Here is a 15,503-nt window from a genome sequence, read left to right on the forward strand (position 1 = left end):
AACAAAAAATAAAAGGTTTGACAAAATATATTTTAGAACTTAACAATGGTGATGATATTTTTTATTAAATATTAATTATTAATATGATGATTGAGCCTGCATCTGCTTAACTTCGGACTATAGAGCTAGTGGAAGGAACAACGAAACTAGATTGAGGCACCTCTAGCGGCGACGCCAAGTAACAGAATCGGGGCTACAAAGCACCACTAAAAGTATGACGCGCGAAATGGCCTTGTTAACGGAGGTCTCAACTATACCCAGCTAGTTTGCCACAGTCGAATTTCACTAGGCATAAGGAGAGGTGCCGGTGCCAGCTGCCCCCTGATTATGTCACATATCTTGTGTGTTGCCAAGCATAAATAAATTATTAACATTAAGGCGACTCCCAAAAAAGCTAAGGCAACCCCCTTGTGGGTCGCGACCCAGTTGGGAACCGTTGGTCTAGACCAGGGGTGGCCAACTTTTGTGCACATAAGATCTACTTTTTATTGTAAAAATGTGTCGCGATCGACTTGTTGTCATAGGCATAGTCTAAGTGGGGAGGGGGAAGTGTGAAATACGTACTATGTTTATACACTGTTTCAGTCGAAGTGCACTCACTGCTTGTGAGTCGAGTCATAACTGCATGCAAACAGTTGCGTTCGGTTACAAATATAATACATTAAGTCAAGACATTGCTAGCGATCGACCAAAATTGGCTTGGCGATCGACCGGTCAATCGCGATCGACTTGTTGGCCACCCCTGGTCTAGACGCTTAGTTGAAATGAAATCCTCTCGTTCCATTTCATTTAGAATGAACTTATTTTTTCGACACTTTTTTATGACTTCTTAATTCCATAGGGACAGACAATAAATTGCTTTTTCTTAACACCATTTCTACAACTCCAAAGTCTCTATCATTAGGAAGAAATGAATGCCCTGATAATAGGAACTTATGGTCAATAACATCTACATTATGTTCGGCAGATTGGACAATTTTTAACCATGTCAAAGCTACTTTTATATTCCTGTTTTGTCGCTGTAAGCTATAATGTGCTTTTCATTCCTAAGATTTTTTAAATGTTCCAGGATACATGATGCTTGTTTGAGTTGATATATTATATTAAAATTATATATTCAATGAAATTATTATTATTTAAAAAATCATTATCTGAGTTAATCAAGCAATACTACATTAATAATAAAATATAAAGCTCTTATCTCGTAAAATTTTACTGCATAATATACTCCATATCCGTTTGCAACTCTCAAAATGGGACTTAAGCCACTTTCAAAATAAACAGTTCATATATCATCAATTATTTTCATAAAAAAAAAGAATTTAGTGATACAATAGAATCTGTCTGCTGTAATCACTTTGGGACTTGCCTACATTAACAATAAAAACTAACATAATGTTAACAGTTGTAAGTAAATAAGATGGCAATTAATGGAAATTCCATTTTTTCTTGACATTAAGGACATACTAAAACAATTAAAAAATTGTATAACTTCAACACTTAGGGTACACTTAGAGTTAAACGCGTTAGTAACGAATCGTTCGAAAAGTAGTAGTGTCGCTCAGTGCGCATGCTCCGCGGTGATGACGTATCGAATGAAACTCTAACGAAGCTCACAAAGGAAAGAGTTAGGCCTTCGTTAAGAAAATGGCGCCCGACGATATCGATGTTTCTAGATCTATTCGAGTGTTTAAATTGTGAATTAAAAGGTGAAATGATTGAAATAACTGTCCGTCTGAAGCAACCTAAGAAAAATATTTTGGATAAGGCTGCAATAGCAACATTCGTATCTTTGATTTTAGAAACAGCCATTTAGTTATAACGAATCGTTCGAAAAGTCTAACGAAACAAGAATAACGATGACGTCATTCTCGTTTAACTCGTTTGACTTAACGAACGTACCCTTAGTAAACATAATTATTGTTATTAATTAGCAGTAATTCACACAATGTTGTTGTGTATTTTCTTTTTTTACAGTATTGTCTTCAACAACAGCTAACACATAAATGAAGGTATTTCTTATATACTTCTTAACTCTATGAAATGCCAGCAATTTATACTATTGTAACACAAATATTTAACAATTAAAACAATTAACATTTAAAACATTAGTTAAGACTAATTGAGCATAATCAGCTATACTGAGGCTAGAAGGATAAAAACTTTAAAATGCCTTTTTATCTAGAGGTAATGATGACAATAACAACTGAAATTCTAATAATATTAAGCAAAATTTCATAAGTGTATTTTATTTTATATGTTTTGGAACATGCTAACTCTGATAACATTAGGTGACTGATAACAATATCCATGATTACAAACTATATTTCAAAATTGAGAATATGAAAAATCTTTAACTTACAGATGCTTTTTCTTGTGCATCAATTTCAGGTATTGTTTTTTCAGTGGGATATGGAACTTTCAGACTATTATACTAAAAAAAAAAAAATTATGAAATAAATGCTTAAAAAACATAATAAAAAACAAAAAATATAGCTTAGCATTAACACAACTATAAAAAAAAACAACTTATTAATTTAACGTATATAAGATTTTCCAATCCTAAGATTAATTATAACTATACTTTTCTAATGACTTAAATTTTGACCCACTGAAATTCCTGTGTTACCAATTCAATATTTTAAACCTCCATTTCTTAGTAACACAGTTTTTGACAATCTTATAAAAAATTACACAAATGTTATTAAATCTTTAAATACAAACCTTAGTATTAATATCTTAATTTGTGCAAAGGTTTAAAACTCATATCCATGGGTCCAACTAATTTATTTCTAGTACTCGATTACTTCTTGTTCTATCTTATGTTCTTTAGAATTAAGCACAAAATTGCTATAGAAAACATATCATACAGAAACACTTTTTTTAATGGAAAAAGAAGGCTTTGTTTTCTATTTTCCATGAAAGGAAATGCATTTCGAGCCATTTACACCCCATCAGTCCTTAATGTATAATAATGGTAAAACTGGAATAATGTCTAACGATGACCACAGGAATAACTAAGTATTTAAAAAATATAGGGGTAGAACAAATAAAACTGTAAAACTGAAAATGTAGAACTTGCTAAAATATAGAAAAATTGACAAATAAAACAAAAACTGGCTAAAATAAAATATGTAAAATGCTTCACTGTGTGGGTACAGTGAAGTTTTAATCAGTTTTTAGCTATGCTAATCGGTTTAAGAAATCTTGAATGCCAATTAAGTTTTTTTTCTTCTGTCAGATTTTTTCTCCCTCCCTAATCAGGTTAAAATACTTTTTTTTAATTTTCTATTTTTGTAAATTTAATAATTGTAATTTTTTGTCTTTATGATGTGTACAAAGTATAAGCAAATAACTAAGTTTTAATAAACATTTTTGATTTTAAGGGCTCTGGTGCAAAATTTCCTCTCTATCCAAAGTATTTGATTAGATCTTACATTATCTGAATAATTTTAGCCTTTCCAAATTACATCAATTTCTTTTTTACTATATATTCTGTTAACACTGTTTAACATAAACTTGTTCCTATTTGACATTTGCTATTTATGAAGAAAGAAATTATTATAGATTGGAAAAAACTAAAACCATCAAATGGTAAAAATTTTGATATTTTTTAACAGGATTAAAATTCAAAAATCAATTAGAAAAATATGGCATTAATTAGTATTAATGTCGATTTACACGCAACAGTGACGTGCCGGCACAGTGCAGTAAGCATCGATAAATATCACACATAGCCAATCAGAGTTTCACGTGCGACACTTGTATGATTGACAGAATACAGATCACGTGTCGTAGATGAAACTCTGATTGGCTATGTGTGATATTTATTTATGCTTATGCACCAAACAGTCACTGTGCCGGCACGTCACTGTTGTGTGTAAATCCACCCTTAACATGTGAAAATATACATTAAATTAGTTAGTAGTTTTTTATGGTTTCATTTAAGATAAGCTGTTTTTCTCATTTTTAACTTTGTTTTTTATTTTATATAAAGTTCATTTATTTTTAAGATGAAGAGTTATTTTCTAAGATACAAAATATATATATATTATTCATTTTTTAGAATGGTTCATATACTTGGCATTAGGATGAGCTTAATCCCTATTCTCTAATACTTCACTCTTCATCTTCAGAAACTTGTCCAAAAAATAAGCATAATCATCCAATCCATAGACAGAGCAAAAAATAGAGTAGAAAATTTATGAAAACATTTTCAGACAATAAAAATACCCAGGATGTAATCAAATTTTCCACTATACATAAATATATGCAAAATATGTTGGCTCCATAAATACAGTAATAACATGGCATTGTTTCTATTGCTGTTTAACCATTAAGATTACTTTGTTGCTGTTTTATTGTATGATGCTGACAGTGATAATGACATATAAATAATTTTATGAAAGAAAGAATTATTAGAAGGCAAGAACAAGGCTAGTCATAGACAGATGTGTCTAGGACTCATATGCTGCAGAATATCACATCTAGGCTTTGAGTCAGATTTCAACAACCAGGAAATGGACATCCACAGGCAACTCTTTGCAAAGTAGTTAGAATTTCACAACAGGACAAACTGTTTACTGAAAGCTTCAGGCAAACTGTCTTTTTACCAGACATCCAGTATATTCAGTTCTATTGACCCCTACGCACATGACTTATTTAAGATGACGTCAAGAACATCCACATTGGACTTTAATGAGGTAATTGTTCTGTACACTGACAAGTCCAGGTACAGTTGAGCTCACGAGGGATCGGCATGATGTCAGGTCACCAATTTTGATCAAACTTGGTGAGGTTATAGTGCATCCCCAACAACAGATATGTGCCAAGCGGTAAGGCACAATATTCAAAATTAAAGAAGAAAATTGTGCTTGAAAATTGCAAATCACTTAAAACATTTAGAATTTCTGTCACTTGTATAGTGGCTAATGGCTTGAGGCATGGCAGTTTCTTAATCATGATGTTTGTGTTTTGAATCTTGGTGGTATGTATTTTTTTTATATATATATATACAAAACTATAATTTTTTATTTATTCTCGGTATTTTAAAATTTATTATATTTATTTAAAAGTTATTTTTGATTAAGTACAGTACATAAGGAACTTGTACTAACATTTATTTGAGAAAAGGTTTAGATTTAAACAAAATTATCATAATCATTTGGCCTTCAATAGGCCAAAAAAGACATTTTTATTAACATTATTCAATCTGTTTACTTTCTGGGAGCACCATTTTGTGGATGATAATTGTCATAGAAGCAATTTCTGCAGTGTGCACATTGAATAAATGTAATTTTTACACTAAAAAGATTTACATATGTCGCTGGAAAAACAAACTTGATTAATGTTTAATAACACTCCTCCATCATCAACTAATTTGGAGGAGAATCATTCATACTGTATTTACATCCATACATTGGAAAATATCAAAGCGCTTGACTTTTTTTTTTTCTATCACCTTCACAACTTCTGTAATTGTTGAAGAACCCTTGGCTGCAATTAGGTCTTGATTTTGAAAATTGCTTTCACAATATGTAAATTTCGTAATATTGTCGTGCAGTGATTCTTCTGCAGAACAAATTTCTTTGCTATCAATGTTAGCTCAAGATATCAAAGCCATTTTTTAATTTTTTAGCAAAGAAAGATGCAATTATACACAAGTTTCAGTTAAACAATGACTTCATTGCCAGAGTAATTAAGTACTGTACTGTACATGTGAATACAGAAAATGATTTGTTTTTAAATATTCAATAAATATTGTTAGGTAGCATTTGTTAATTGCTTTTGACGTTGACTTGTTACTTGAAACAGATGGATTTTATTGTTTTATTATCCTGTTTATTGTGCATTTGTAGTTTTCTAAAAATAAATCAGTTTTTCTCTCTGACAATATTATAAATTTAAAAATATCAAGAATTAAAAATTATAATTTTGTATATATAAAAAAAAAAAAAAAATACATTGATATCACTGATTATGAAACCAGTGCACCCCTAACAAGCTACTGGCTACACAAACAAATGGAAGAAATTCTAAAGGTTTTAAGTGATTTGCAATTTTCAACCTCAATTTTCTCCTTTAATTTTGAGTATTGCGCTTTACTACTTGGCACACGTCAGTCGGGGTTAATTTCTGCAAGAGTGTGCCATTACTGAAAAAGTATAGACATATGTGAGACTTTTCCTGGATGCTGTGACCACAGATTTCACTTTCATGGATGATAATGTCTATGCATAAAGGACAGTACTCATCAATGGCTTTCTTGACAGTAAAGATATCCATTGCATGGAAAGATCAGCAAGATCTCCAGACCTAAATCCCATAGAACACACATGGGATGCTCTAGAAAGATATTATATCCTGCCAGGCTCCACCAAGAGCAATCTAGAAGCTTCAAAATGATCTTGTTCAAGAATGGATTTTACTCCCAACAGAGCTAACAAACAACATTACAACTAGCATAAGCAATTGCTGTGCAGCATGTATGATTTATAACTAGCATGCAAATACCAAATTAATCATTTTCTGTACAAAAAGATTTACAACAACGTTTCCTACTTGTTCTTGTTTTTAGTTTGACTTAGATTAAATTTTTACTTTTTAACTGTTTCAATATAAAGAATACAATGTTCTGCTTGAATATTACGTTTTACGTTGTTCTAATCAATAGTTTCTAGGACACGGGCCAAATTAATGGTTATGCTTATTTTTTGGACACAAGTCAATCCATTTTATATTATTTGATATTTTTTCAAATATTTTAATACCAGAACTAAACTATAACCTTTGAATGTAAAAATATGACTTAAGACATACAATAAAATAGAATATTAAAAATATGTTTTAAATTTAAGTCATAAATTATTATTAAAATTTTTCCCTAATAACAAACATTTTATAATGTAATGTTTGTTATTAGGGAAAAATAATTAAATCGATAATTAAATACAAATTTCATTATATTCTTCCAATAACTTTTGCATCATCTTAAAATATTTAATAAATCCTTTATTAAACATATATGGGAAATGCAGGCTTACCGCTTTTTCAAACTCATTAACAATCCCTGGCATTATTATTCTTTTACGATAAAATTCCCAATCTATAGCCGGAGGATTTTCCGGATACGAATTAACTCTAAAAGATAAAAAACATTTTTTTTATAATCTCATAAAATTGATTAAAGCAAAAATGCAATTTTAAATATATTTATAGAAAATTTATTTATATAAAAATTTATAGAAAAATTATTAATATAAAATTTTCAATATTTAAAATATCAAATTTTCTTAAATTTAATGTTTTGATATATTTTTGAACTATAATTTTTAACTAATATTTGATTTTAATGTATACAAATTCAAAAATGAGATTAAATTTCCTGTTAAGCTTAATTCGAAGTATCAGCAATATCTTGATTTTTCTCTAATTTTCTTTCCTCAAATCTGATATTTTCATTTGCTCGCATTTGTCTAAGAGACCTTTAAACATTTAATTCTTTTTATATAGTAACTTTTAATTTAATCTATAAAAACAAAACGCAGCAACGTTATTTCAGGTTCATTTAGAACACTATCACCAATGTCGGTGGCACCTGGTTTATAGGAAAGCTAGAATAAGAAACCAGGACGACGAAGAAGAAAAATTACACTATCGAGTTGTCATTAAAGAAAACCAGATGAATGGCATGAAACAACATGAAAAAGTTCAATATTCTAAAACTAAGGGCACATATGATATGACACGCATACTTGCTTGAATAAAAAAAACTTGAATGATGGTGTTTGCACTTAAAATTGTGACATTTTGAATGAGGATTTCCCAATTCTCAAACCATATTAGAGTGAAACTATGTCGTAGACATGCTGTTTCGTATGACAGATACCTACAGTTAATTATATATAGCTAATATACCATTTAATTACATACATATAATATATTAGAATTGTAGTTCAAAATTAATAACTTCCAAGTAAAATAAATACACAATATCAAAATAAACTAAGATAGAATGTGTTTTGTTTTAACACGAATACTATATTCAAAAATAAGCAACAAATACAAAATTGCCATATCTGTTTAAACAAGGAAAAGAAATGTGCAAGTTAATGTAAAGTACTTCTAGATCAAATTAATTAATAATCATTATTATTAATGATGGGGCATTTAATTAAAATTAAAAAATTGAGTATTTTTCAGTATTCATGTGTCATGATTTCCGATTCTTCCACATTTAATAAGAAAATTAATTAGTGGTTTCAGTTGAAGATTAAACGTTTTTAAATTACAATATTAACAATTAAGTATTAGTTTATTGGAAAGTTTCCTGTCCACAAAGCAGAGGGTACAATCTGACCAACCCAGGAAGGCACTCCTCTTAGGCGTTGGACTACTTTACTAATCATTCACAGGGGTGAGGTATAACATGAGCCAGCTGGCATCTGGTTGATATACCTTAGGAGTAGAGGAATTAAACTATGCTGACCTATCACACGATGCACCTTTACCCCTGCCAATAGTCAGTAAACTAGTCCATCATGTAAGGGGAATGCCTTCCTGGGTTGGTCGGGCTGTACATCAGACCCCATACACAAAGTAATGTCTGTCATGGTGTCACAGTTTCTTTCATTTTCATACAATCGGAGTGACGAGAGATTGCATTTGTTCAGTACTAATTGTCCCCATTTTAGGGAAGATACGGTGACATTGAGGTTGCCACCTGGTTGGTATTGGGTCAGCTTGACTGGCAATTTCAAATCAAGACCTGCAATCGATAAAAATATTTAAATGTCAGCAAAACAGTTTAAAATATAAACAAAATTATTTTTAATATTTGGTATGTTTACTTATAATAATAAAATGCTTGAACAACACCTTAAATACTTTTTTCCAGCAACACTTTAATTTATTTAAACAAAAGTTTTTGACCCCTTTTCATAAGTCTGAGTCAGGTTTAACAAGATTCAAACTACCAAATCTTCCAGTCTGAATACCAGTTTATGTAATAAGTACTAACTTTTTGAACCTTTGTATTCAGTATCTTTTTACTCTCCACAAAATTCAAATAATTGGGAAGTTGGTTTTCTTTTGTTCTTTTAACCTGAAGCAGACCTCGAGTGAGGCCGAAAACGTTTGTTTTGTGGAGAGTAAAAAAGTACCAGATACAAAGGTTCAAAAAGTGAGTACTTATTAAGATTCAAACTGTTAAAGAATACAGTTTAAATCTTCTTGTTAAACCTGATGCAGATATATTAAAAGGGGTCAAAAACTTTTGTTAAATAAATTAAAGTGTTGCTGGAAAAAACTATTTAAGGCAGTGGTTTCCAACCTGTGGGGTGCGCCCCCCTAGGGAGGCACAAGACTGTTGCAAGGGGGGCATGCAGCTGTTTCCAAAATACCATTTTCGAATACAAACCAAAAAAGTCGAATAGGTGTCAAAAAAATGAATCAGCAAAATAGGTATACGTAATCCACAATCCTCGCCGCAAATTTTTCGGGTACAAATGCTAAAACATCCATCCATACTCTTGCTGGAACGAGAACATCTCGCTTTCGCGTTTGGAGCCGAGCGCGCTTTGAGTATTTATGAAATTAGATTGTTAGAAAAATTAAGGGGGCGCAACAATTTTTTTTAAAGGGGGGCACAGGTATAAAAAGGTTGGAAACCACTGATTTAAGGTATTGTTCAAGCAAAATTAGTTTCAGTTTATATACAGGTAGAAGTGTTTTGTAAAGATAAAACAACTTTCTCATTATAATTATGAAAGTTTTTGTTATGATTCACAGATCCTGCTGTAGTATGTTAAATTTTCAAATGTGATTCATGCAACTAAAAGTAAAAATAATTGTTCTCACTAAGTTTAACACCATTTTGAGTTTTAGAAATTGATTTTTTAAAATGAGTCATTCTGGGCATTTGTTTGATTCTTCTTTTCCTCAAAAAAAATCATGCAATTGTACATTTAAAAAAAAACTGGCTCAAGTGAATAAATTCAAAACTTGCTTAACTTTAGATGATAATGATATCTGTTTGACTCGTTGCATCATTTGTCAAACCTCATTTAATGTTAAATACAATAGAATTAAAGCATTTACGAAGCACGCCAAATGCAAGAAGCATAAAAAAAAGAAGTGCATCTTCTCATTTACTTTCCCCTCTCCCTGGTCATTGCTTTAGCCAATGAAGCAATTCCCAAATATGGCAACACTAGATGACATGAATTTATTTTGTAGTACACAATAAAAGCATGCATATCCACATATAAATAGAGAATTTCCAGACTTCTTTCAAAAGATTGATTCTGGATTTCCTAATCATTTTCCATTCTTAAATTTGATGTTCATTAATTAATGAATGTACCATACTCATAATGTAAATCATTCATTTTCCTGAACTAAAACTTTAAAAAGTATTCAAAACAATCTGAATCGGAAGCTTACAGCAGAATCAGAAACAAAATGAAGAAAAATTTTGGTATCATCCCATCACTAATTATTATAGCGCAATGCTTGTAAAAGACGAGATGCCTGGTTTGTTGTGGTGCATTGTTTTCTATGGCTATCTGAGGTGCGTATTTGTAATGTGGTTCCTGTGCAGTAGTTTGTGCTTAAGTGTAAGCTTTTGACGTATTATATTTGTTGTTTGGTTTATGTTGATGTATTATTATTATTACCTATTATATTGTGTAAAAAGAGTATTGTAACGAAAAATGGTATCTACAAAGGTGCCCTCTCAGTGCCTTCCAGTGAAGAAAAACTGGTGAAAAACCAGTAATTTCAAGAATTTTTATTGATAATTTATCAGTATTGACAATGCCAATAATTTTCACAACCTAGATGTCACCCAACTTGAAATTGATTCCTAGAAATAAATAATTTTATGCAAAATCATAAGAAAAAATACTTAAAGTAAAAACTATTATAAAATATATCCACATACCTAGACAAATATGAAAAAAAAAAGAATGCATAAATTTATTTAAATCTATATTTCTTTTGAACCTTGCCATTTCTAAAAGTTTCTTGTCATTTTTCACAAAATTCTAAACACTTCAAGTTAAGACTAATTTTTACTTGAATTTCGGCTTTTAATTGTGACAATGAAAAGACAATTTTTTTCCTTTGTCCAGCATAACATTAAACTAAAGATTTTTTCACAGAAAATATTTTCAACACCAGACATAATGTAAGATAACACTTTTAATATTTTATTTAAACAATCATTAACTATAAATATTTGCAACAACTTTTCTATGTAACTTTTTCACAAAGTAATTACAATTAGTTATAATCGAGTTCACGACAACCTATTCATTGTACAGTACAATTCACCTTCATTAATATTTAAATCTATAATATTGATTAAGTTTCTCAATTTTTTTCCATTTTACTTGATCTTTCAGCTCCAAACAACTTAAACTGACAAAAAGAGAATCATCAAATTACATAAATACATAGTTAAAGTGGCCAGATCCTGAAATGTAAAAAACGTGATGTTAGGCTGGGTGTTTCAACGTGATGTCAGATGAGTTACATGATCAATTCCAGCTGATGTTTGTCAATTTTCTAGCTTTCTGACATTATCAATGACAGATGTTGATTGCGTGTTACAAACCACCAATTAACACTTTACTTACCTAAATACTCTTTTACAAGATGTAGCAACAATGAACAATTATGGCTCAGAGTGTAGCATTAATAGGGTTGCGGCCGAAGTTTTTGCATGTTGAAAACTTTGACTGCAACCTCGCTATTGTTTGCTTTAACAGCCTCTTTATATATATATATATATATCTCATAATCAGCAAAAACTATCAATGCTTCCTTTTACAACTGATCCACGCAATTGTAAATTAAAAGTTTTATTTTATAACTTGCATATGATTCATCTTCAATGCATTTCACAGAAATTTTCAATGCTTTTCACACACACACACACATCGATGGAGTGTCGTCACATTTAGTTCCCTATTTTATATATACAGGGGTATCTTCATATAACACAGCAGATACATTTCAAAAAAGTATTGTGTTACGCAAATCTGTGTTATACAAAACAAAGGACTAATGCAAAACATGGAGGGGCATTCCAGAAGTTAGCAAAAGTATACTATTTTTCATTACTAAGAGAAATATGTTTATTAAAGATATCAATAATTTATTTCTAATCAATAATTAATTAACAATCACAATGAAAAGTACTGTATTACACATTAATATTAATTTTAATTAAATGAGGGTATTTTCTTTATAGAAAGTATCCTCATCTGAGCTTTTCTCTTGATCTTGATCAGAAATATCAGTAACATCTTAATTTTTTGATTTTTATCAAATTTTTTATGGATGACAAAATAAAAATATGTTATTAATCAAAAATTTGTTCTAGTGAGTTGCATTTGTTCAGTTGAGTACTGAGCAACTTTTTCCCAGAATTTGTGTTTGAATACCAAAATACTGCTTTATTTTGTTCCTATGGTTAAATAAACTTTACCAAATACAAAGATTAATCTATAAAAAGAAGACATGGTGACAGTCTTAAAGGCTAAAGTCTAAAAGTAATGACAACGACACCTGGTTGTTAGGAAAGGAAAGTTAGGACAAGGAAGAAAAAAAATTGCACTATCAGTTTTCATTAAAGTAAACCTGACAAAAAGCACAAAATAATTTGTAAATTTCATTTTCTAAAATCCATGGACAAATCTGAGACAACATGCCTGCTTACTTAAATAAAAAAAATTATCAAATAACAAAGTTTACATTTGAAAATTGTGAAATTTTGTACAGAGGATTTCCAAAACCATGTTAGAGTGAAACTAGAAGTCATGTCGTACAGGGGATGGCCCCAATTTTCCAACCACGTTAGAGCAAAACTTTATATAAAATAGGGAACTAAATTTGATAGACTCCATTCCTTGTTCTCTATTTCTACTTCTTTCCAAAATTGCCAAATTAATGTTATAATATGCTTTCATCTGCTTTAAGAAAAAAATGGCCACCACAATGCCAAAATTGCCTCTTATGGGCATGCTTGCTATTATTATAAAATAAAGTTGTTCTTATTTATTATACAGTAGACCCCCCCTATAACATGGGTTCATATAAGATGGATTTGTATAACATGGCGAAAAAATTGCGATCATATTCGTATAACACACTAAAAGAGACTCGTATAACACGGTAAAATATCGCCGATTCATGTCACAACAGGATTGGTCGAATCTGGACCAATAGCGGACATTGCACAAACTGTTGAGTTTAAATGAGCAGTGGGCCTGCTAAAAAACATTTATTATTCAACAGCCATAAAAATTATATTTTTATTAATAATGTCTCCAAAGTTCAGCAAATTTTTTGCAGAAAAATAACTTATCAGGAAACGCGCCTGCCGTTCGACAAGCCGCTCCATGGCAAAAACAAGCTTAAGCAATGGCGTCGTCGAATGATGCACACTCAGTAAGTAATCCTACAATTTTTTGTTTACAGCATAGTTTATTTGAATTATTCCCAAAAAATTATACGTGATTTGGAAATGTTGAGACAAATTAGTCTAGAATCGATTAATTTTATGGAAGAAAACCTTTCAAACAGCCATAGCCCCTAAACTGCACAAGTGCCGGGCTGTGATTTGATTGGCCCATGTATTTAAGTGACTCGTACAACACAGATTTATATAACACAGAATGTATCTACCATGTTATAGGGGAGTCTACTGTATTCACAAAAAATAGTCTGTTTTTTTACTTTACCGTACAAATAACTTGGGACATTATAATAAAGAAAAAAGATAAATGGGTTAATGTTACCTATGGTTCCAAAATGGTGGCTCATCTCTGATTCCAGCAAACAGAAGAAAGGAAATAGTGGGGATGCACGTTCTAACCTAACCTAACCTATTCTAATAAATGACCATAATTATTACCAACAAAATTATCAGAATAGGTAAGGTTAGGTTAGAATGCGTGTCCCCACTATTTCCTTTCTTCTATTTGCTGGAATCAAAGATGAGCCGCCATTTTGGAACAATAGGTAACATTAACCGATAAATGTATTGCACCTTACTGCAATCATAGCCTATAATATTAAATTCTTAACATAGAAATAATTACAAACATAGGTCACATGTAGTGGCAAATGAAATCATTTGGCAAAAGGATTGGAAAAAATTAAGAAAATTCCAGAGGAAACAGATACATATATGCATGTATGTTTAATGACCAATTTTAAAAACTGATAAATCAGGACTTAGAATTGTGGATCCTAAGTTAAGTTCCCATTTGCATATGAACTGCTATGAAGTAGATACAAACTTCAGATTCATTGCCTTTCAGTGACTGTTCAACTAGTTCATTAAAAGTTGAAAATATCCTTAACTTTTGCCAAACTTTAGTTCATTTGACCAATTTCTCACTACTAGTGTTTGAAATTTTTTCAAACAAGCATATTCTAACACAGCTTGTCATGTAGCATGACACAAACAACTTCACTTAGATTACTGTCTATTTAGTTCCTTCGTAGTGGTTCGTATGACTGCGAATCTAGTTTTACTCTGGTCTTTGCAACAAGATCTAGTTCAAAAATTGTTTACCCAATAACATTTTTTTCCTACAAAAAACCAAAATATCTTTCATGAAAATAAAGTTTTTAGTATCCCAGGCAGACTTTAATCAGAATGCAATCTTGCATTGTTCCAGGACTGTCCAAGATAAACTGAGGCATTTGTTCACACAACATATACATTTCAAATCAAATTATTAGATTTAAAAGATACTGATAATTACAGTGACCATATTTGTTTGGAGAAAATACAAGACAAATCAAAAATTTTCGTAATAAAAAAAAGCATGTCGCTAAAACTAAAAAGCTTTATAACATTTATTATAAAATATAAGCATATACATAGCATTTTAAACAATCATATTTTTAAAAATAATCTTAATTTTGATACTCTTCACAGCAATGAATGTCTTTTTTAATAAATCAAGTTTGTGTTTTAAAAATTCATATAATTTATATCAAAGTTGTATTGGTATAAATACTTGCTTCCAATGTTTTGATTTTAAACTGGGTTTTTTCACCGGTCCACATATCGTTCACTAACGAAAAAACTCATTTGGTGGAAGCATTAGCAAAATTCGACGATTTTTAAAACAATTTTTTAAAAGATACAAGGTTTATCTGTGAAATATTTAAAATTTCAACTCATCTACACCAGCGCGCAGGGGCAGATCTAGGTTTTTTGGGGCCTAGGGTTTATTGAAGTCGAATGGGGCCCCATTTTTATCAACCTAACTTATTAACTATTTTTTACTATACAATAAGTGCTCATTGTTAATGAAAAAGTATTAAAAATTTATGATGATAATTCAATTTTTGTGGGCTTGGTGCTTAAGCCCTATTAGTCCCTACATAGATCCGCCCCTGCCGGCAGGACTTATTGTTTCGTCGACATTCTTAGATCTGGAGACGTAACTTTTAACACGCAAAACTTCGGCAAATAGTTT

At 30.6% G+C, this 15,503-nt stretch overlaps 1 protein-coding gene across 1 annotated transcript in view; it reads right to left on the reverse strand.

The window, feature by feature from the left end:
- The window catches only part of LOC136987722 (ATP synthase subunit d, mitochondrial-like), a 34,064-nt gene that overhangs the window by 17,904 nt on the left and 657 nt on the right, over positions 1-15,503 (reverse strand). The window contains exons 2-3 of the mRNA XM_067285489.1: positions 7,044-7,140; positions 2,363-2,434 (exon numbers count right to left, since the gene is read on the reverse strand). Coding sequence (XP_067141590.1) covers positions 2,363-2,434; positions 7,044-7,140 — 169 coding nt within the window. The remainder of the gene's footprint in view (positions 1-2,362; positions 2,435-7,043; positions 7,141-15,503) is intronic.

The sequence above is a fragment of the Centruroides vittatus genome, unplaced genomic scaffold (genome assembly GCF_030686945.1).
Source record: "Centruroides vittatus isolate TY-2023 unplaced genomic scaffold, ASM3068694v2 scaffold_2569, whole genome shotgun sequence".
In the NCBI taxonomy this organism is placed as follows: Eukaryota; Metazoa; Arthropoda; class Arachnida; order Scorpiones; family Buthidae; genus Centruroides; species Centruroides vittatus.